Consider the following 21828-nt stretch of genomic DNA (forward strand, 5'->3'; position numbering starts at 1 on the left):
ATGTTGAATATATCTTTAACTAGCAGGTTCATGGCTTATGGAAAATATATATATTTTTTAAATCTATTATGCCTTTACCGAGCTGTGAAGATTGGGTTCGAATTTGCACTGCAATCAACACCCCCATCCTTTGGTGAGAGAGTTCCTGTCAGAAAATGTCCTAAATGGTGGCAGCATCCCCACCTCTCTCCATCCATCCATCCATCCATCCATCCATCCATCCATCCATCCATCCATCCATCCATCTTCTTCCGCTTAACTGGGGCCGGGTCGCGGGGGTAGCAGCTTCAGTAGGGAGGCCCAGACGTCCCTCTCCCCAGCCACTTGGGCCAGCTCGAAAACCACACTGCTCTTCCTGAATCCGAGATTCGACTATCCGACGGACCCTCCTTTCCAGAACCCCTGAATAGACCTTACCAGGGAGGCTTAAGAGTGTGATTCCTCTGTAATTGGAACACACCCTACTGTCCCCCTTTTTGAATAGGGGGATCACCACCCCAGTCTGCCCATCCAGGGGAACTACCCCCAATGTCCACGCGATGCTGCAGAGCCGCCTTAAACAACACAGCCCCACAACACCCAGGGCCTTAAGGTACTCAGGGCGAATCTCATCCACCCCTGGGGCCTTGCCACCGAGGAGCTTTTTAACAACCTCGGTGACCTCAGCACCAGAGGTGGAAGAACCCGACCCAGAGTCCTCAGGCTCTGCTTCTGCAATGGAAGACGTGTTGGTGGGATTAAGGAGGTCTTCCAAGTATTCCGCCCACCGACGCACAACGTCCCATGTCGAGGTCAGCAGCACACCACCCCCACTGTAAACAGTGTTGGTACTGCACTGCTTCCCCCTCCTGAGATGCCGGATGGTGGACCAGAATCACTTTGAAGCCGTACGGAAGTCTTTCTCCAAGGCCTCTCTGAACTCCTCCCACGCCCAAGTTTTTGCCCTGGCGACCAGCCGAGCTGCCCACAGCTTCGACTGGTGGTACACATCAGCTGCTTCCGAAGTCCAACAGGCCAATAAAGCCCGGTAGGACTCCTTCTTCAGCTTGACGGCTTCCCTCACTGCTGGTGTCCACCAGCGAGTTCGAGGGTTGCCGCCGCAACATGCACCGACAATCTTACGGCCACAGCTCAGACTAGCCGCCTCAACAATAGAGGCACGGAACATGGTCTACTCATACTCAATGTCCCCTGCCTCCCTGGGGATGTGTTCAAAGCTCTTCCGGAGGTGGGAGTTAAAGCTCCATCTAATGGGGGACTCTGCCAGACGTTCCCAGCAAACCCTCACAATACGTTTGGGCCTGCCAGGTCAGACCGGCTTCCTCCCCCACCATCGGAGCCAACTCACCACCAGGTAGTGGTCAGTGGAGAGATCCACCCCTCTCTTCACCCGAGTGTCAAAGACATGCCGCAGGTCAGATGAAACGACAACAAAGTCAATCATCGAACTGCGGTGTAGGGTGTCCTGGTGCCAAGAGCACATGTGGACACCCTTATGCTTGAACATAGTGTTCGTGATGGACAATCCGTGATGAGCACAGAAGTCCATCAACAGAACACCACTCGAGTTCAAATCAGGTGAGCCGTTCTTCCCAACCACGCCTCTCCAGGTCTCACTGTCATTGCCCATGTGAGCGTTGAAGTCCCCCAGCAAAACGAGGGAGTCCCCAGGAGGGGCACTCTCCAGTACCCCCTGCAAAGACTCTAAAAAGGGTGAGTAATCTGAACTGCTGTTTGGCGCATAAGCACAAACAACAGTCAGAACCTATCCCCCCACACGTATGCGGAGGGAGTCCACCCTCTCGTTCACCGGGGTGAACCCCAACGTGCAGGCACCGAGATGAGGGGCAACAAGTATGCCCACCCCAGCTCGGCACCTCTGGCCAACGAGGGTCTGGCTGTCACTTCAGAGCCTGTTCCTGTCATCGAGGATCTCATCGACACCTGGGGCCCAGTCAAGGTGCAATGCTCGCCTATCCGGCAGTCAGCGTGGGTGTGACACTCGGCGTTCAGCCAGTCAGCATGGGTGCAACGCTCGGCGATCCGCCAGTCTGCGTCGGTGTGATGTTCACCAATCCTCCGGTCTTGGTGTCGGAGTCCTGTGAGGTGGCGGTCCAGGTGGACCTGCCTCCAGTCTGCTCTCCAGTGTCCGGCAAGGTGGCAGTCCAGGTGGAGCCATCTCCAGTCTGCTCTCCAGTGTCCTGTGAGGTGGCAGTCCAGGTCGATCCGCCTCCAGTTTGCTCTCCAGTGTCCGGCAAGGTAGCAGTGTAGGTGGATCCACCTCCAGTCTGCTCTCCAGTGTCCGGCAAGATGGCAGTCCAGGTGGACCCACCTCCAGTCTGCTCTCCAGTGTTCGGTGAGGTGGTGGTCCAGGCAAACCTGCCTCCAGTCTTCGCTCCAGAGCCCTTCAAGGAGGGGGTCCAGGGGGACCCGCTTCTAGTCCGCGCTCTGGAGCTCTGCAGACAGAGGATCCAACTGAGGCTTCGTTGCCAGCTGCCCAGGGTCCTGCACAGTCGTCACCCGCTCCAGGGTTCTGCACAGTGGTCTCCCGCCAAGGGTCCTGCAAAGTCGTCAGTGCCGCCCGCCAAGGGTCCTACTCTGTCTTGAGGGCCTTCTGATGCACCCATCTGGCCATGTTCATCTGCCTGATATCCAGCCACATCGGGGTCTGACTCGGGGAAGCCCACCAGACATCCTGCCACGACAAGGTTTGCCTCCAGGACACCCGCCGAAGAGGTTGCCACAGTTAGGTCATTCCCCAAGACTCCGATCATTACACATACATTATATTTTACTAGTTTAAGACCAGACTTACTTTGGCCTTCAGTGACAGATTTTAGATTATACTCTGTTTTAAATTACATTTTAGCCCTTATATTCTCTTAGAATATAAATTACAACAATTTTGAAATGTAACTTATTTAGACATTGTGAGGAACTCATTATTTCACTCCTCCAAACAACAGTTGAAAAATACAAATAACACCTTTGAGGGCATGTTATGTACATATGTGCAAAATATATAAAAAGTAAAACCCTATATATTTAAATAGATGAGCGGTAGCCTCTTCTTCATAGGCACCAATAAAAAAAATTCAGATAAGTACTAGTATATGAAAGTCAACCCTTGTGAGATCTTTTAAATATTTCATTTAAAAAGCAGATACATGTCATAATTCTACCTTCCACTTGCTTCTCATGTAAGACTTTGATGTGCAGGTTCCCAGTCTAAGGCACACATCCAATAGTCATCTTAAGGAATATTAGCCTCGTGAGACCATCCTGATCTCGCGAGGTTTCAAGGTTTCACTCGCAGATCAGTCTGGATACTCTCCGTTAAAGAAAATTTGGAGCCGTTCACCAAACGAACGTCCAATCAGCGTTGGCTTTGAGGCAGGTTGAGGTGTGACGCAACGGGAAGCGCGTCAGTTCAGTCTAAACAACATGGCGGCTTCAGCCGATGAAACTAGCGTTAGCGTGGCTATCGAGCAAGTTTTATCGGAATTACAGAGTATTTCTCTGCTGAGCTAACGAGCCTTTACTTGCAGCAGCAAGAGTAGCTTGGCTTGTGGTTGTGTTTTCGTCGTCGCTCTGTTACGAGCGACGACGAATCTGATTGGTTTATTTGGCCCGTCTATCACCAACATAGGCCAATCAGCTGACCAGTATTTTCGCCCCTTCCCAAAATTACTTCAACGGAAGGTTTCCAGATGGATATGCGGAGCAAATCTATCTGGCGGAGTCAGGTAAAAGGAATATAGCCTGAGAACTCAAACCAAACACAATTTCCATATGTCATTTCTATGATCAGAGACATGAGTGGTTATACAAATGAATAACTTTTTCCAAATCAAGATATCAACAAATCAAAGCTCTGGTAACCTATCTCGGAGAGTTTCTCACATGGATTAAGAATACAAGATGCTTTAATAAATAAATAAAATGGTATTTTGGCTACACAGAAGGTTTATTTTTTCAATCTGAAAGAGTTCCATTTTATTTCTAATCTGGGTTCGATAAATGCTTTTGTTGCTTTAGGAGAGAGCTTTTCTCACACAAGACAATGACCATCACTTTATTATCTTTTTAAACCAACTTCAAGCAAACAGAAAATGATTAGCAGGAAACATAATTGAGAATTACACATTTGGTGAAGGAAAACTGCCAGAAGAAGCAGAATCATTGCATAATAATATTGCAAACTTGTGTAAGTCAAGATGCCAAGCAGGACAAGTAAGTATTTCCATATGCCAAGGTAGTAATTATCACCAAGAAGCTGAAATAAACTCATTTTCCCGCGTGGCAGCTTGTATTTACAATTTTTTTTAGATGAACACACACAGAGCCCTCAGTCATTCACATAATTAGAAAGTAGGCCCAGTTACTGCAACCAAAGTTGTTGATATTGTGCAGCCTGGGAATCTTTCTGTTTTTTAAGAGTTTGGTATCTCACCCTATGACTAAACTTTTTTTTATAAGTTGGAGTTCTTGTTTTTGGGGGAGTTTCATATTTAGCAGTCACTCAGTAAGCTGTCTAAAATCAAAGCAAAATCATTTTAGGATCACTAAGTAAACTTGGTTTGATGGTAGTAAAGATTGACTAATCCTTCAGAAAAAACATTCAAAAGGAAATTATTACAAAAAACTAAATGTTACAGTTCAAGTGGACAGTATTTCATATATTTTTAACCTGCCTTATTTTTTCATCAGATCCCTACTGGCTCAATAGACTTAACATGTTCCATTGTGCAGTAAGTGTTTTAAATAGTCATTGTTACAGAACTGAACTAGTACTGTTAACATTCTAAATAACCATATACGTCTATGTGAATAACTACCGCACCTGTGTGGCAGACCAACACAAAATAGCACATAATCAATCGGAGAGAAAAACATACATGGTTGCAAATTGTTCTAAGCAGAAAATTCTGTTTGGTGTGCATTTGTATTCAGCCTCCCTGAGTCAGTGTTTTCAAAAGCACCTTTCAATATCAAAGTCTCAATAGTATTTAGATGTGGACTCTGACTGGGTCATTCTAACACAAAAACCTGCTTCTATCAAAATAATTCTATTCTAGCTCTGGGTGTAAGTTTAGAGTTTACCTACTGCATGTGGATGAAGCTTGTTCCAGTAGCTCCTACTCAACCCTGATTTTTCTGCTTTTAAATCTAGTTTTTTTTAATGTGTGCTTCTGTTTTTTTTTTTTATCGGTTTGCTTGTACGCATTATGACGCTGCCTGTTTTATGGACAACAGCATTTATGTTCATAGACTGCATGAATGTCTTGGTTTGTGATCTGCTATGTAACAGCTTAGCTCAATCACCTCATAATGTCACTCACACATTATGGGGCTTGCAAGGGCACATGATTTTGCAATGCATTGTGGGATGCGGTCATTTTCCAGGGCATCCTCCACACAGCTGGAAGATGCCGCATCTCCAGTGCTGTGAAGCTGGTGAGACGCAGCAACGAGCCATGTCAAAACCCAACCATGGGACATGCACCAGGAAAGAACCATCTTGCATTCCTAATATAGAAATAAGTACTTTGCCTGGGCAGAATTTATTTTGAAATAGGGTTAATGCCACTAGTTTTTACTCCAGAAGTAATTATTAAACTGTCTATGAATGTTTAACATAGTGTGACTGAATTCAGGTGATAAGCTGCTTATTGTTTAATTTATTTTGGTACTGTGAAGCCACCACACCGACGGTTGGTTATTATTGTGGATTTTATCCTTATTATTCTGAATGTTGTTGTTAGATCCCGATCGTCTCTTTCCTCCTTGCTTCTCTCTCACTTTGCTTATCTGCTTCTGGAATTTCACATGGATTTCATTTGAAACATTCATTGGGTTGGCCAGCGGCCATCATGTCGAGTTCCTCTGCAACTCCATTGCTTGTGGTGTCTAAACTGTAGCAGGAATGAGCTAACCCTTGAGCTTGTAGCTTAGCAGCTGAAGCTAACTGTGGCTAGTCGGGCTATTAGCATCAGGCCTGTGTTTGGAAGAACTATCATATGAACGAGTGACGTGCAGTCAGGGGAGGCAAGTAAGCCAAGGCCTCACTTGTCATCATGGAAAGGAACAAAATATGATGATAACATAAATTGTGATTCCCTCACAGTACCTTGGCTCGAGATCCCAAAACTGTAGAGTGAAAGTTATGGATATTTTATTAGCGAATTACGCTAAACAAGTAAAGCACTAAAAAGACTCAAAACATACAGCCGGAACAGGACTGATCAAGGAAGGCTTTCCTCCCTGGCAGTGATCTCCATTGAGACTGAGAGACTTTTAAAACTGAAGAAAGATAAACAGAACTTTTACCGGAAAATGACTGATATTTTTGTAAAAAAATAAAATAAAAAATGGACTGATGCTTCTCTGCCTCTCTGCCTGCTCGGACGCTTTTTTCTCTGCTCCCTGCTTGCTTGCATTTTCCTGCTTTTTACTTTTTATCTCCTTTTTATCTTTTTGCCAAAACCACGGAAAGTTGGATTTAGTTATTTTATTTATTTTCCTTATATTTATTTTTGATTTTGATTTTGGAAAGATGCCTCCCTTCACCACAGTGGACTTTGACACGCTTCTACAGAAGATTGCTGTTATAGAACAGAAGATATGCCGACTCAAACTGAATTATGATGTAAACGGCGCGTATGGAAATGAAACAACCCTGCCTGCGACTCCAAACGGCGACCACCAGCCCAGCAACTCACTGAACAAACAGATCCCTGAGGAAAATGAGAATCCCTGGACCACTCTGGGTGCAAGACCAAAGGATCAATGAACCCCACACCTAGACAAAGGAAACTGGCCGATACTACAGAGAGATGTCCCAGGACAAGTGAAACAACAGCGGGCTGTTCCCACAACAAATGATAGGAGTAAACCTGCTGGAAATGCTGGAATTCCTTTACGAAACAGATTCGCTCCGCTCCAAAATGTGACCCAGGAGAATCATGACAACATTCAGAGGTATGTCAACGACTTTCGCTCTAAGACATCAGAGATAAGACATGCCACGGGGCCAAGGACCCTGATTTTATGCAGTGGGTCTGTATGTGGGATTAAACATTTCTGTAACAAGAAAAACACAGAGGTGTTGATTTATAACGATTCGAACTATGGCCTGGTGTCTGATTTATTACACATCTTTCCAAGGATCTTGAAAGAACGCCCAACCTTGGAAAAACTCATAATACAAGCTGAAGCCCTGGGCGACATCACCCGGATAAGAAAATCAGAAGTATTGAAAGAGGACTACATTCGTCTGTTGAACTTAGTTGATGGCAAAAATGTCAAGGTGTTTCTCAGTGGCCCTCACCCGCTCGTTAATTGTGGAGACAAGATTTCTTCCAGAATTCTGATGCTTAACAAATGGCTGGAAAAACATGCAAACAAACAACTGTAACCTTCATAGACAACTGTAACATATTTTGGGAGAGGAGACATCTGTTCAACAGAGATGGTTTCTCTCTAAATAGGTCAGGTGCAAAATAGCTGATTTCAAACAACTTCTATTCTGTGAACCATGCTCCATCAGCTTTGTTCCAAAACAAAGTACTTCCAGTGCCAAAACAAATGATAAGCCCAGTGCAGCCCGAACAAGCCAAGATAAAGATGGCCAGAAAGATGACCCAGAAAGAAGCTTCGTCGGAGCTACAGGAGGATGCATCCCAGATCTCAGCAGGACAAAGAGAGGACCAAGAACTTCCATCGTCACGAACACCGGTCCAAACTGCACCCACCTCCCCTTCTTCTCCACAAAGCCCAGAGGTTCCTTTTCAGGATTTTTCTCATAACATAAACAAAGTCCTTAAGATTGGCCTACAGTTGACATCCTCTCCACATATTAATTCTGAAAGCGGCAGTTCTGTGACTAATTCAGCATCTTCCAAAGGACGCAAAGGTCCAGATCCTCCTCCTCCTCTACATATCACAGAACATGCTTGTCCTGAAGACCTTCGGATAACTTCCTTGTGATACACACCGGGCCCTGGCCGCATGTTTATCAGACAAGACCACTACCAGCATCAGCCTGGGCCTCCTGACGGAGAATATGGAATATCTGTTATGATACGTGGCAGAAATAAGAAAAGCCAAAGGAAAACAAACAGGAATAATCAATTGTACTTAAAAGTCATAAACTGTCAGATGCAACCTGCCACAGAGAAACTATCAACCACCAAGTCATGTAAACTGGGTTTACTAAACATTAGATCTCTGTCAGGAAAATCCCTTTTAATTAATGACTTCATTATTGACAATAATCTTGACAATAATGTTTTTAACAGAAACATGGCTGCATGAATTTAGTGAAGCAGCTATACTGATGGAGTCGACACCTCCAAACTACAATTTCCTTTGTGAGAGCAGACAGCAAAGGAAAGGTTGAGGAGTAGCAACATTGTTTAATAATTCGCTGAAGTGTAAAAAGGTGTTTTTAGGAAAATTTGACTCTTTTGAACATTTGGCTCTCCAGGTAAAGAGCCCAGTACAAACTATGTTTCTGAATGTTTACAGGCCTCCTAAGTCCACATCAAACTTTTTTAATGATTTTAGTGACCTGCTGTCTGTGATATGTGTTGACTATGACTGTTCAATTATTGTGGGAGACTTTAACTTTCACGTTGACAACCCTGAAGACAGAAGTGTGACACACTTAGAAACTTTGGTTTAACTCAAAATGTTAAACAACCAACACACAAACAGGGACATATTTTAGACTTGATCAGCACTAAAGGTCTAAAAATTTCACAGGTCAATGTAACTGATGTTGATCAGTTCTTCTGTCTGCTGATCATTTTTCTGTTACCTTTGAAAGCATAATTTCCAGTGACTCATTTAGCCAAAGGGACATCATAAGAAAACGCACCTTTAAGGACAATGCCACGGAAACTTTTATTCAAGCTTACTCTGCTGATTCAACCTTGGGCTGCAACTCAGTAGATGAGCTAGTAGATAACTTTCAGTCTAAAGTCTCAAGCATCATTGACTGCATTGCTCCAGTTAAAGTGAAAGTTCTTTCCGGGAAGAATAAATCTCCTTGGAGAAATGCTCCAGCAGTTAGAGGTGAAAAAAGGGAATGTCGAAAAGCTGAACGCAGGTGGAGAAAGAGCAGACTCCAGGTTCACTATGACATCTATAAAGAGAGACTTTACAGATATAACTTACAACTGAAATTGCAAGAGAATCTTTCTTCTCAGAGATCATCAAGAAAAACAATAATAATGCTCGTGTCTTATTTTCCACAGTTGACAGGCTTACAAATCCTCCTGTGTCCGTGGCTTCCGAACTCCACTCCACCAGGGCCTGCAATGAATTTGCTAACTTCTTTACTGAGACAATCCTAAAAATTAGAGGATCAGTCTGTACATCCACACCAGATCTAGAACCAAAGCCGTATTCAGCAGGGACTTATCCTGACAAAATGTCCCGTTTCAGCCAAATAAACTCCAAAAGCTTAGAGATCATTCAGCAGCTAAGTTCCTCATCCTGCTGTCTTGATGTTCTACCCACAGTTTTCCTTAAGAAAGTTTTGCCTGTCATAGCGTCTGATTTGCCTCAGATAATAAACACGTCCCTTCTGTCAGGTGTTTTCCCCCAGTCCCTAAAAACAGCAATTATCAAACCACTGTTAAAAAAGAACAATTTAGACAAACTACAGGCCCATCTCAAACCTCCTCTTTATCAGTAAGATTATTGAAAAAGCTGTGTTTCAACAATTAAACACCTTCTTAACAACGACCAGCCGCTTTGACGTTTTCCAGTCTGGCTTCCGTGCTCACCACAGTACAGAGACCACCCTTTATCAAGGTGTTTAATGACATCCATATAAATACAGACTGTGGAAGAACCACCGTGCTGGTTCTATTGGACCTCAGTGCAGCATTTGATACTGTCGATCACTCCATTCTGTTAGAGCGCCTGGAGAACTGGGTCGGCCTCTCTGGTACAGCTCTCCACTGGTTTAAATCCTACTTCAAGGACAGGGACTTTTTTGTATCAGTAGGTAACTTTACGTCAGAGATGACAAAAATCACATGTGGGGTTCTCCAAGGGTCCATCCTGGGTCCCCTCCTTTTCAATATCTACATGCTCCCTCTAGCTCAGATAATAAAAAACAACAACATTAGCTACCATAACTATGCAGACGACACACAGCTCTACGTCACCATGTCACCAGGTGACTATGGACCAGTTCAAGCACTGAGTAAATGCCTAGAAGAAATCAATGCCTGGATGTGCCAACATTTTCTTCAGTTGAATAAAAACAAAACAGAAGTAATAATTTTTGGACCAATAGAGGAGAGATCAAAAGTTAGCACACAGCTTCAATCGCTTCAGCTAAAAACCACTAATCAGGCCCGAAATCTGGGAGTAGTAATGGACTCAGACTTGAACCTCCAAAAGCATCTAAAGACACTTACAAGGTCTGCTTTCTATCACCTGAAGAACATTTCCAGGATTAAAGGACTGATGTCTCAGCATGATCTGGAAAAACAAATCCATGCATTTATTTTTAGTCGAATTGATTACTGCAACAGTGTTGTCACAGGTCTGCCTAAAAAGTGGATCAGACAGCTGCAGCTGATCCAGAATGCTGCTGCCCGTGTCCTCACTAAGACTAAGAAAGTAGAGCACATAACCCCCGTTCTAAAGTCCTTACACTGGCTCCCTGTATCTCAGAGAATAGACTTTAAAATACTTCTGTTAGTCTATAAATCCCTGAATGGCCTAGCACCTAAATACATCACAGACTTCTTATCAGTGTAGCAACCCTCCAGACCACTAAGGTCTTCTGGCTCCAGCCTACTCTGCATACCTAGAGCCAGAACTAAACACGGAGAAGCAGCATTTAGTTCCTATGCTCCACTGATCTAGAACAAACTTCCAGAAAACTGAAAAAGTGCAGAAAGCCTGAGTTTTTTTTAGTCCAACTGCTTTTAATGTTCTATTTTGTTTCTACATTTTATTCCTACTTGCGTTTTGTCATGATTCAGCCTGGTGGCTGCATTTTTAGCAGTTCCTGCCTCCTCCTTTCCAGCGCAGCCTGATCAGAATCACCTGTCAGGCTGTAATCACCTGTGACTGGCTCCACCTGCTCACCCCTCTTTTATTAGTCACCTCAGTCTGTTCCTGGTTGCCGGGTCGCCTGCAGTCTTTACCTGCAACCTCTACTCACTCCATGCCTATCTACTGCCTTGCTGTTGGAACTTCTGTTATCTAAGTGCCTCAGTTCTCTGGTTTCCTTCCAGTCAGCCTGCTCCTGCTATTCATCTACTCCAGCTTGGTAACTGACTCTGGTTTTCACCTTCCACCACTTAACCAATTAACTCTCAAGATCAGCTCTGTCTTTGTGTGCTCTGTCCGGGTTCATGAAGACAAATCATGACACTTTTATTCTGTTTTATTTTCCTATATTTTAATCATGTAAAGCACTTTGCATTGTCTCTGTACTTAATTGTGCTATACAAATAAATTTGCCTTGCCTTTAAAACATGGAATGCCCTTATTGTCCATTAACATAAATTCCACAGCACTACAGAAAAAAGCAATTTTCAGTTCTACAAGATCTGAAAAATCTGTAATGATTTCTGCAAATGAACCGGATATTCAGCCAGACACAGAGTTATGATTAAAAGGTTTATCGAGAGTGTAGCGTACTGTAGTGGTGGTTGAGTCAGACAAGTAGAACCAGACTTAGCAGATGAATCTTGGCAGTGGGTGTAGGCAGGCAAGTATGAGCAAGGGACCAGACGATGCAGGCAGGAGAAGACCAGACTGAGCGTTGTGGGTCGGACAAGACCCAAACAGACAGAGCACATGCTGGGACTCACAGGAAAGCAGTGTCCTTGTCAGAAGAGCCCAACTTGAGCGGCGGGACCTCACGGGAAAAAAACAGGCAGAACTGTGGCACGCAAACTAAATTGAGGAGTTCAGCAGGTTGGTCAAAAAGTGTCCAGTACTGAAGGACCCATCACAATAGGCCGAAACAGATGTCGAGAGAAGTGCAGTGAAAAGTGAGCCGTTCTGGCAGGAATGAGATGACAGAGGCAGGTATAAATAGGCTGGTGAACAGGTGAGTTGAGTAACTAATTAGTGGCAACAGGTGGAGACGATCTAGAGCAGGGTGCTGGCTGGAGGTAGAGTGATCTGATAGGTAGTGGCTAGTGGCTGAGAGGTGATAGGCTAAGTGAGAAAAGTCCACAAAAAGTCCAAATGCAAAAATAAACAAAACCCAAATCATGACAAAATCTTGAGGAACATGGTGTTTTTGTTCCACTGTTAGTATAGTCTGTTAAAGGTACAGTCTTAAGTGTAGTTGCAGACAACAATGGAGCACACAGTGTTGCAGGATTTCTACAAAGTTTTTCTGTATAACACTGTTGCAGATTTTGCATAGGGAAAAGTAGTGATATTCAGCTAATTCTATTGCATCTGGTGCTTTTCCACTAAAAGACAAGGAGCTTCACCAGTTCCATGTCAAACAACCTCAAGACACAGGTACAAGCTGTTGTGGAGTTAAAAGAGAATGTGTCTTCTCAAAAAATCTGTCCCATATTCATGTCATATTTGGTTATCGGCCCGATCTTGCCCACAATGTTTTTTAGGGTACAATCCCAGTAGAGTTGGCTCTATGCTTGACAGTGCTCGTATCAAAGAAGTTTTCTTGGGTTTGGAAGGTGTGTCGTCGTCCCCCCCCCCCCCCCCCCCCCCCACATCCTGATGATGGGGTTCACCTCCAAGATCTGATAATACAGGATGTGTGCGGTGAGTACGAGTGTGTGCACAGCATCCTTTTTTTTTGTGTGGGTAAGAGTGTATGCATGTGGGCACTAGGGTGGGAATGGGTGAATGTGTCTGCGTACCTGCTTTTCTGTCTGTCTTTTTGTCCGGCTGAGTTTTGGACTGTCCCCTCTCCTGAGACATCTCAGGTCTCCATTAAGTGTAGAAACTATTCCACTCATCTGACTCCCATCCGAGGTATTTTACTTGAAGTACACAGACACAAGCATATTTCAACCTTAAGATGGGTTTTTGGATGGTACAAAATCACCTACTGAGAGACCACAGTTGACTTCTCACTCTCAACCCTAAAATACTTTTACTGTGAAGTGTCAGCAAGGGGAATTCAAATCTCACTCTCCTTTGAACTGTCGAAATCTGATATTTATCTTTGCGCCTTGTTTGACTTAGCAGTTTTTACTCTTTGTCACTTATTTTCCATCTTCTATTTTTTCATGTGTAATTTTAATTGCTTGCTTTTCAGGTGTATCTGTCAGTATCCTTGTTTTCACTCGCTCACTATTTTGCTTTCCCTTGGCTTTTGGCCTTTGGGTAAATGAAAAATTTATGGTGGTCACAGATCTAATGGATTTTCCATTCTTAACGTCAATGAGTGCCTTGAGCCCCAGTTGTGCCTTCTCTTATACATTCTTGAAATAATACTTCTTCTGCAATGGTAAAAATTATGACAGGCAGTTGGTGACTTTTAGCAGGGTGGTTCAATTTAACCTTTGCTGTTTTGCTCATTTTGCCCCATTGTCTCCATTTTGGAAATGTTCTACTAAAGGTTCATCTTTAGCAAAATAGCTCACATGGTATTATAGTTTGTGGAACCACCAGCATAAGCCATGTGCAATAACAACTTAAAACAAATCCACCTTGATGCAATTGTTATTAAACATAAAATGCAAAAAAAAAAAAAAAAAAATTACTTCAACAGTAAAAAAATATTTGTAAACAAAACAAACCCCATCTTATCACTAGTCACTAGTTCATAATATGTCTTTTTCAGTCTGATTAAAATCATGGCTGCCACCTGAAAAGCAAGGTAACATGACCCTAGACAATTGTGTTTGCTAAAATACAGGGGGTCAGTCAATTTACCCAATGGCTCATTTTACACCACTCTCCCTACTACTGGAAGGTGAATCCACACCCGCCCTCTAACATATTTTCTTGCCCTTTTTTAGCATCATCTATCATTCCATTGGCTTCTGTTTTCCCTGCTGTAGAAAGCATCCACAAAGAATAATGCTGCCATCACCACTTTTCAATGGTGTGTTTAGGTGCAGTTACATCTCAGTGTGATATAGTGTTTAGCGTGTATGCCGCAATTCAAAAAAAGTAAAAAACAAAGCAACTGGACTTGTTTTCCGTAGTTGTATGCCGCAATGTTTGCCCACTTTTTAGTGTAATATATGGCTTATGGCAAATTTTAAATGATATTTCCTGTTTTTTTTTCAACAATAGTCTTTTTTAAGCACTCTTTAATACAGGCCAGAGTTGTGGAATGCGTGACCAATGCCTTGATAGTCAAGCAGTTGTGCTTTTCATTTTTAGGGGATGTATTGAACAGACCTCTGTCACAGATCCAAAGCTTGGGATATGGTTTCATAACCCCACTCTGCTTTAAACTTATCCACAACTTCTCTACAATCTCTGCTGGATTCCTTAAGGCTGATTCACACAGCAAGATTTTAAAATAGTCGACCAAGTTTCAAAGTCTGAGAGACACCACACTCAATGAAAAGAAAATTGTCGATTTAATAGGTTTGCTATTACAGTGTGTGGTGTCCGGTCAAATGGCTAGCACAACAAACCACACACAAACAGATTTAACTCTGGATCATTCAAATGTCAGGCTGGTAATCTTGCGAAACCTCTTAAGATCAAACTTGAGTTCAGAGTAAATAAACATTGATGATGAGGAAGAACAAATGTGATAGTTTGTGGGCTAATTTTAACATAGAAAGAATATAACAAAAAAAAAAAGTGTCGGTTAAAGGAGTGGAGACAGTGCCATTAGGGGCTCTATGTTTGCTGCACTCTGATGTGGAAGTGAGCTGTTTTTTTCTCCCTCAAGCGAAAAAGGCATTGACCCCAAATGCACTCCACACTCCACATCAGATATGCTTTTGTCAAATATTTTGAAAACTATAATTTTTCTTCGTTTTTGCATGTGTGCCCATCGTTGTAATGATCATATTAAAATACATTGAAGTCTGTGATCATAAATAAGGAACCATTTTATTACATATATAAATACGATTGCAAAGTATTGTACCTGCAGTTCTGTTTCTGTGGAACTTCCATGCAGTGTTCCATAGCAAGATCCTTTAACTCTAGCAGGATCTTCAATGTGATAAAAGAACATGCACATGATTGTAACACAGCTTCAGTGAAGATGAATTTTACTAGAAGTACACAGACACAAGCATATTTCAACCTTAAGATGGGTTTTTTGATGGTGGTTTTAAAGGAACTTAATTTCTAATTGTTAATGCATATGTTGACACTTTCATGGAGTAAGCATTTGTGCTTAGTTTAAAGAAAGGTGTATATATATATATATATATATATATATATATATATATATATATATATATATATATATATATAGTATTGGACATTATATTTAGTGTGTTTTAGGACCATTTAAGTCTCCAGAAGGAGGACTAGGATTTTCCCCTTTCTATTTGCCAGATATTTTTGAGATCACACCCCGCTAACCACTTCTCTTCAAACTCATTATCACAGTTAAATTATTTCCTGCTGCAAGAAAGTTAATTAACACACATGTCCAGACTATCTCTGGCTACACAAATTGATTACAACATCAGAGGTGTTGTGTGTGTAGCCAGCCTCTGCAGCAACAACAGGCAATCGGCCCTTAGTGCCCTCAGGTCTCTAATGGCAGGAAAAACATTACATATGCCACGCAATCTAAGGTTGTCCTCTGAAACAAATTTCATTGTGTTCATTGGTAGAACTCAGCATAAAAAAATAAGATGTCTATATTAAGATGTTTCAATGATTTGGCTAATTATTTTTAAAAGTAGGTGCGACACAAACATTAAAAATACCTCATTAACTATTATTATTTTTGTCTACCCACAACATTAAAAAAAACATTAAGTTTGTGCAACATGTAGCAGTAAGTTTGAACGTCCTACATGGTTGAATTGCCCACATTCAACCATGTGGTGTGGGCCACTGTGTCCGGGGTCTTGGCGGGGTAGTCAGTGGCTTGCCAGGTCTGGGGCTGACGCCTCTGCTCCCCCCAGGAGGGGTGGGGGGCAGGGGTGGCTAGGGTAAGGTGGGGGAGGGAGGGGGTTTATTAGGTATTTAGGGTGTGAGGGGGGTTCTGGCTGGGTGGCCCGTACAGGTTGTGTTGGCCCCCCCTTTTTGGGTGGTCGGGCACAGGCAGTCGTATAGTTGAATTGTGGTGACCCCCCTCTTGTGAGTGTTGGATGCAAGTGTTATGCGGGAATGTGTGTACAGCATCCTTTATTTATTTATTTTTTTTGTAAATCTGTGTGGTGAGTGGTGCACTAAGGAGGGATGGTGTGAAATAGTTTTTTTTCTTTTTTTTTTTTTCCTTCCAGGTATGGGTCCAGTCCGCTCCCTCTCCCAAGAACATCTCAAGTCTCCGCTAGGTGCGGAGCCCATCCCCCCACGTCCTGCCCTCCTCCGCTGCGCTGGCAGGCGCCTTGGCCCTCTTGCGCATTGGTGGGCCTCAGGTTTGGGGCAGGTCCCCGGGTGTGTGCCGGCCCATTCCCGGGTGGCTGATTCGCGGGGCCTGGCCCCCCAGGGGGCGGCCGGGGCCTCTGGCCCTCAGGGCCCATGGCCAGGACCACTTCAGAGGGGCAGGCTGCCGACGGAGCCCACGGGCTCGTCCCCGCGGCTCTTGGGGGCGTTGACATTGCGGTGGCTGGGGGATTTCCTCTGGGTCGTCTCTCCTCTTTCCTTGGGGGGAGAGGGGGGTGGGTTGCAGATATCCTGTGTCGGCCCCTCCTGGGCGCCCTGCTTTGGGGGCCCCTTTGGAAGTCCGGGGTTATGGGTCCCCTGACTCCTGCCTCTGTGCTCGGGGAAGGCGGGCCTTTGGTTCTCCACAACCACTATCAAGCTATTTCCTTCTGGATAATATTCACCTAAACTAGGTGTTATTCGATTGTATCTGTTGCTTTATGTCTGTTGGTTGTGCTGTTCTTTTTGCATCTCTCTTTCCAGGTGATAGAGCAGACGGAGAACGTTTTATCATTCTCTCCCTTTTATCTCTTCTTTCTTTCACCTCTTCTCTTTCTTTTTTTTCTCTTCTTGTTCTTCCTTTACTCTCCCATTGTAGTGTCCATATAATTTGAAATTCTCCCTGCAGGAATCACAATAAAGCTATTTACATGCATAAATCAAGCGGAGCACTATGGCGAAAGCTGTTCGCTCCACTTGTGAAAGCAAAATCTTTCGAGCTCTATCTGGCATTGAGACTTCAATTCCTATTACCACATTGCTAGACAGGACACTGGGGATACAAAAAAAAAAGAAAAAAAAAAGAATTGCCCACATCACGCCACAGTTACCATGAAAAAAGCAAAAGAAGAAGAAGAGAGGGAAAAAAGTTATGAGGCACCTTCCTTCTCCTGCCCAGCTCTGTCTCCACTCCATTAATCATCTGCACCTGTTCAGCCACTAATCATCCTGGACTGTTTTGACTTGCAAGCCTCACTACTTAAACCCTCCTCAGTCAGCTCTTATCCAGCGGTCCGTCTTCAATCTTCTGTTGCACCTCAGTCAGAGATTTTCCCACGTTTGGCTGAGCGTCAACTCTCCCTAGTCTGACAAGCCAGAGATTGCCGCACCTGTCTGCACCTCCATGGGTTCTCCCTGCACTGCTGCTGATCCTCCTGCTGCTCCAGCGTTCCTGTGCTCCAGGTGATCTCTCAGCTGCGCTCCTAGTCCATCTGCAGCCCCTGCACCTCCAAGAACTGCAGCCCCTGTGTTCGATGACTCTCTCTCCGCTGCTCTCCTGGTCGTTCTGCAGCTCCACGTCCAAAGAATCTTCTCTGCTGTGCTGCTGGTTCTCCTGCTCCAAGTCACCTTTCTGCTGTGCTGTTGGTTCTCAGCGCAGCACCCGCAGCTCTCACACTCTCTCCAGTCCTCCAGCTCCTGCACTCTCCACTCACCAGCTCCGTCCTGGTATTGACTCTGGTTCTCTTCCTCCACTAAACCAAAACCTTCAATAAACTCTCTTAACGAAGCTCTGTGTGAGGTGTGTGTGTGTGTGTGTGTGTGTGTGTGTGTGTGTGTGTGTGTGTGTGAGGGTTCATCAGGACAAATCATGACAGCACGAACCGGCCAAAGATGAACCCGACCCACGCACAGAGCTTTCATGCAGGAGCCAGCCAAATGCTTCTACTTTGCCCGCATTTGGTCAGCAATGTGGATACAACCCTCCAGGAGTTAAAGCGCTGCCTGGCCGTAGTTTCTTCCTGGACCCATCGCCGCTGCGGGTGGAGGCGGCCGCCCAGGTTCGAGCTATCCGGGAGCTACATGCTTCGAGCCTAGCGCAGAAATTTTTTGGACACCCAGAACTCAAAGTTAAGTAGTCAGTACATTGTGTGTGTGTGTGATTTATTTATTTTTATTTTTTGGGGGCAAGCTGAAACATCATTGGCCTCTTTCTGGTATAAATGGCTAACAGGATGTATGCATGTATCACCTTACAGAAATTGCTGACCACTCAGAGTACCTTTATGTTTGAGGCTACATTCACTCACTGACTCGCACTTTCCCAAAGTACTTATTATTCTGCGCTTCTTTTAAGTTGTACCGTGCTTCTTGTCATACATGAATTTACTCTGAGGATTGCAGGGTTCAGTGTGTTTCAGGGGCTTTGCTGTGACATGCAGAGGTGAGATTAAACCAACAATCTTTCAATTGCCATATGAATGGCATATTACTCAAGAACTATAATCATGCCATATTGCATCATTTTCAACTGCTATAAAAGGTTGTTCAACACATATGTAATGCTAACATAAAAGTAAGGTTTTGCCAAAGCCTTGTGAAGTGGTGTACAGCTCAAATGTACGATTTATGGTTATAATTGAAGCTTTCATGGCTTTGCTGAAAGAAGAGCATTATTGTTTAGGGGAGATTTTATTTAGCTAATGTGTTTAGTCTGCTATCCTCACATGATTTACAGGGAGAAACATTAAAAGGTAAAAACAGTCTCTATCCTGGATGTTTTCTTGGGCCTATCTACTAACCAACGTTAGTAGATAGGCCCAAGGTACGACTCCGGTACTTTGTCCCACATTAGAAGAATTCTGTTGTAAATGTCCATGCTCAGAATGTGTTTAAAAAGCTAACTTCATTTAAGAAACATGACAGTTGGACATAAACTTGTGCATTGGGCTTGGTCCCCTTCAAAATGCTAACAGTATATGAGGATTACCAACTAAGCGTTTGTCACAAAGACTAGATCTGCATACTAGGGATGGAAAAACAATCGACTTACGATTAATTATCGTTTAATGGTTAATTAGATTTTTTTCCCCCATCCTATTAAGGTCTAAGTTTATAACATCAACTTAGACCTTCTTTCAGTGTTGTAGTATGGCCACCACGATCCAGAATAGGGCACTGCCGGTCATTCTAAAGTGGAATCAGACCGCGGTAGTAAGTGGAAAAAGTAATGTAATCTCCTTAAGTTGGCAGCTAAATAGCTCCCATTCCACCAGGCTGCCTCACACATCTCTTTGAGGAGATAGACTGGGACTATTGAGTCTCTCCGCCACTAGACTCTCCCCTCTCTTCTGTCCAGACCTCCGCTCCTGCTGTTCCTGCTGCGGCTGTTGCTCCTGCCACTGCTTTTTCCCCTGCAGCTCCCGCTGCCTCACCGCCAGTGCAGCTTCACCTCGCCGCCGGGCTCGCCGGCGCAGGATTGCGTCCCAGGCCTCCGAGGGTCCCGCTCCGCCTCCCGTCTTCGGTCTCCAGTCCTGCGACAGGGTCCAGGGGGGCCCGCTTCCAGCCTACGTGTCCGATTCCCGCAAGGTCCGGGTTCAGGAGGACCCGTGGACCTCCACCACTCCCGAGTTCCCTGAGGTCCGGGTCCAGGGGGACCCATTGACCTCCACCGCTTCCGAGTCCTGTGAGGCGGTTCAAGGGGACCAACCAGCCCACAGCGCCCCTAAGCAGCCGACCAGCCATGACATATAACTGCCATGACTTTAAAATCATTAATTCCTATACTGCAAGCGCCACTAACATAACCTGTCTTTTGTCCTAATAAACTAATACTCTGAATTTGTTTACTTTTTTACTCTCCAGAGTTCCATTGAAATGATGAGGTCACAATCTGTTGCCTGATGGTTTATCTGAAAGGGAAAGAGGATCTACTCAGAGAACAATCTTACATTGTTTTGTCAAATGTCAAATGCCATTTACATTACTGACATGTTGCCTCTTGACTTACTTGCCAGGATAGTGAAGAAGAGTTCACAGAAGAATGGTGAAGATCGTAGTCACCAGACGTTCAGCAGTGTCTGAACCAGCCATCGCTCAAATTATGATTGACGGAACAGCTGTCCTGGAGGACCTTGATGTGCCTGTGCCTTACTCATGGAGCTGATCTATGCTATAAATATGACCTTCCCAAAACAAGTGAAGAACACTCTAGACATGTTTCAAAAAGTGTTTTTGGAACTTGATTGTGAAGGAATAGTACTGGTCTATTGTTTTGGTCATCTCATAATGAATAAAAGGTCTGTAATATTTGATTTGTTATAGTTGTAAAACATGGAAGCAAATTATAAGGAACATAGTTTGCAAGAAGCTGTTTAATCAGTTGGAAAAAGTAAAATGGCTATTTGTGATTTTATTTTATTATAGAAGATACTTTTGCAATTTAAAAAAATTATAGCAATGAGCATGAATATTTGTTAGTAGGATAGATCTAAAAACAAGTTAGAGTAACACAACTAATGTCATTTGTTACGTTAATATTACCAGAAAATCTAAAATATTATGAAGTTGCTTCAACGTAATTATGCTTTTGGAGGTCAAAGTTAGTCATGATGGTTTCTCAAAAAGTTGAGTTGGCCAAACCTAAAATTACAAATTGTATTTACCTAATAAGCATCATTGGTGCCTTAAAAGTTGAGTGGAAATTGTTGCAATTTTAAGTTTAGCCAACAAAAAATGTTTTTGGAGTGTGTGTTTCCAGTGCAAGCATCTAAAATAAGGAGCAAGTCTCTTTCACATGCTGATGAGAGAAGATGGGGGACAAACACATGCAGACAAAAAATATGGGGTTTTGTGTTAATCAAGCAAAAAAGATGCACACACACACACACACACACACACACACACACACACACACACACACACACACACACACACACACACACAAGTGAAGACCCTTGACTTCCATAGTTTTCATTAATTTTCAAACCTTTCTATGGCATAACCTTGACCCGAGCCCTAAAACCACCCACCTTAACCTGATTGACACCTTGGTCTTAAACCTAAGCCCTACAGCCTAGAAAAAAAGGGAGGACCAAAAAAAGGTCCTCACTCTACTAGCAAACTATGCGAAAATGTTCTCATTCAGCTGCAAATACACACGCACAGACACACAGGCACAAACAGTTGTTAATTGAGGATGGGAATCTTCTCAATATGAGAGCACAGGATAGGGAATTTTAGGATTGGCAGCAGTAGCAAGTTTTAAGCATAATTTCAATCCTAAAGGGGTTAATTAAAGGCTGAGAAGGGAAACATGCATTCATTATCTTGTGCCTTAAAATAAAAAAAAATTGAAGATGGGAGAGAGACGGCTTGTGTTGTTTCCTTACATCCGCATCAGTTATACATGTGGACCAAGCATTGCTTTACCTATGAATGATGTATTTTAATATTATTGAATAGGCTGATAATAATCCTTAGGTTCTTTTTGCTTGTTCTTGGTTATAACTGCCATGACTTTAATGAATTTGCAGGACTCTAATCCAAAAACAACAAAAAGAAAATGTA

At 43.6% G+C, this 21828-nt stretch overlaps 1 protein-coding gene across 1 annotated transcript; it reads left to right on the forward strand.

Moving 5' to 3' along the window:
* Positions 1–17696: 17696 nt before the first annotated feature.
* LOC118562958 (WAS/WASL-interacting protein family member 2-like) lies at positions 17697–20066 on the forward strand. The gene is made up of 3 exons (XM_036136298.1): positions 17697–17840; positions 18183–18320; positions 19619–20066. Exons 1-3 carry the CDS (start codon positions 17796–17798, stop codon positions 19922–19924), a joined length of 489 nt encoding a protein of 162 aa, XP_035992191.1. The 5' UTR covers positions 17697–17795; the 3' UTR covers positions 19925–20066.
* Positions 20067–21828: the final 1762 nt, after the last annotated feature.

The sequence above is a fragment of the Fundulus heteroclitus genome, chromosome 4 (assembly GCF_011125445.2).
Source record: "Fundulus heteroclitus isolate FHET01 chromosome 4, MU-UCD_Fhet_4.1, whole genome shotgun sequence".
In the NCBI taxonomy this organism is placed as follows: Eukaryota; Metazoa; Chordata; class Actinopteri; order Cyprinodontiformes; family Fundulidae; genus Fundulus; species Fundulus heteroclitus.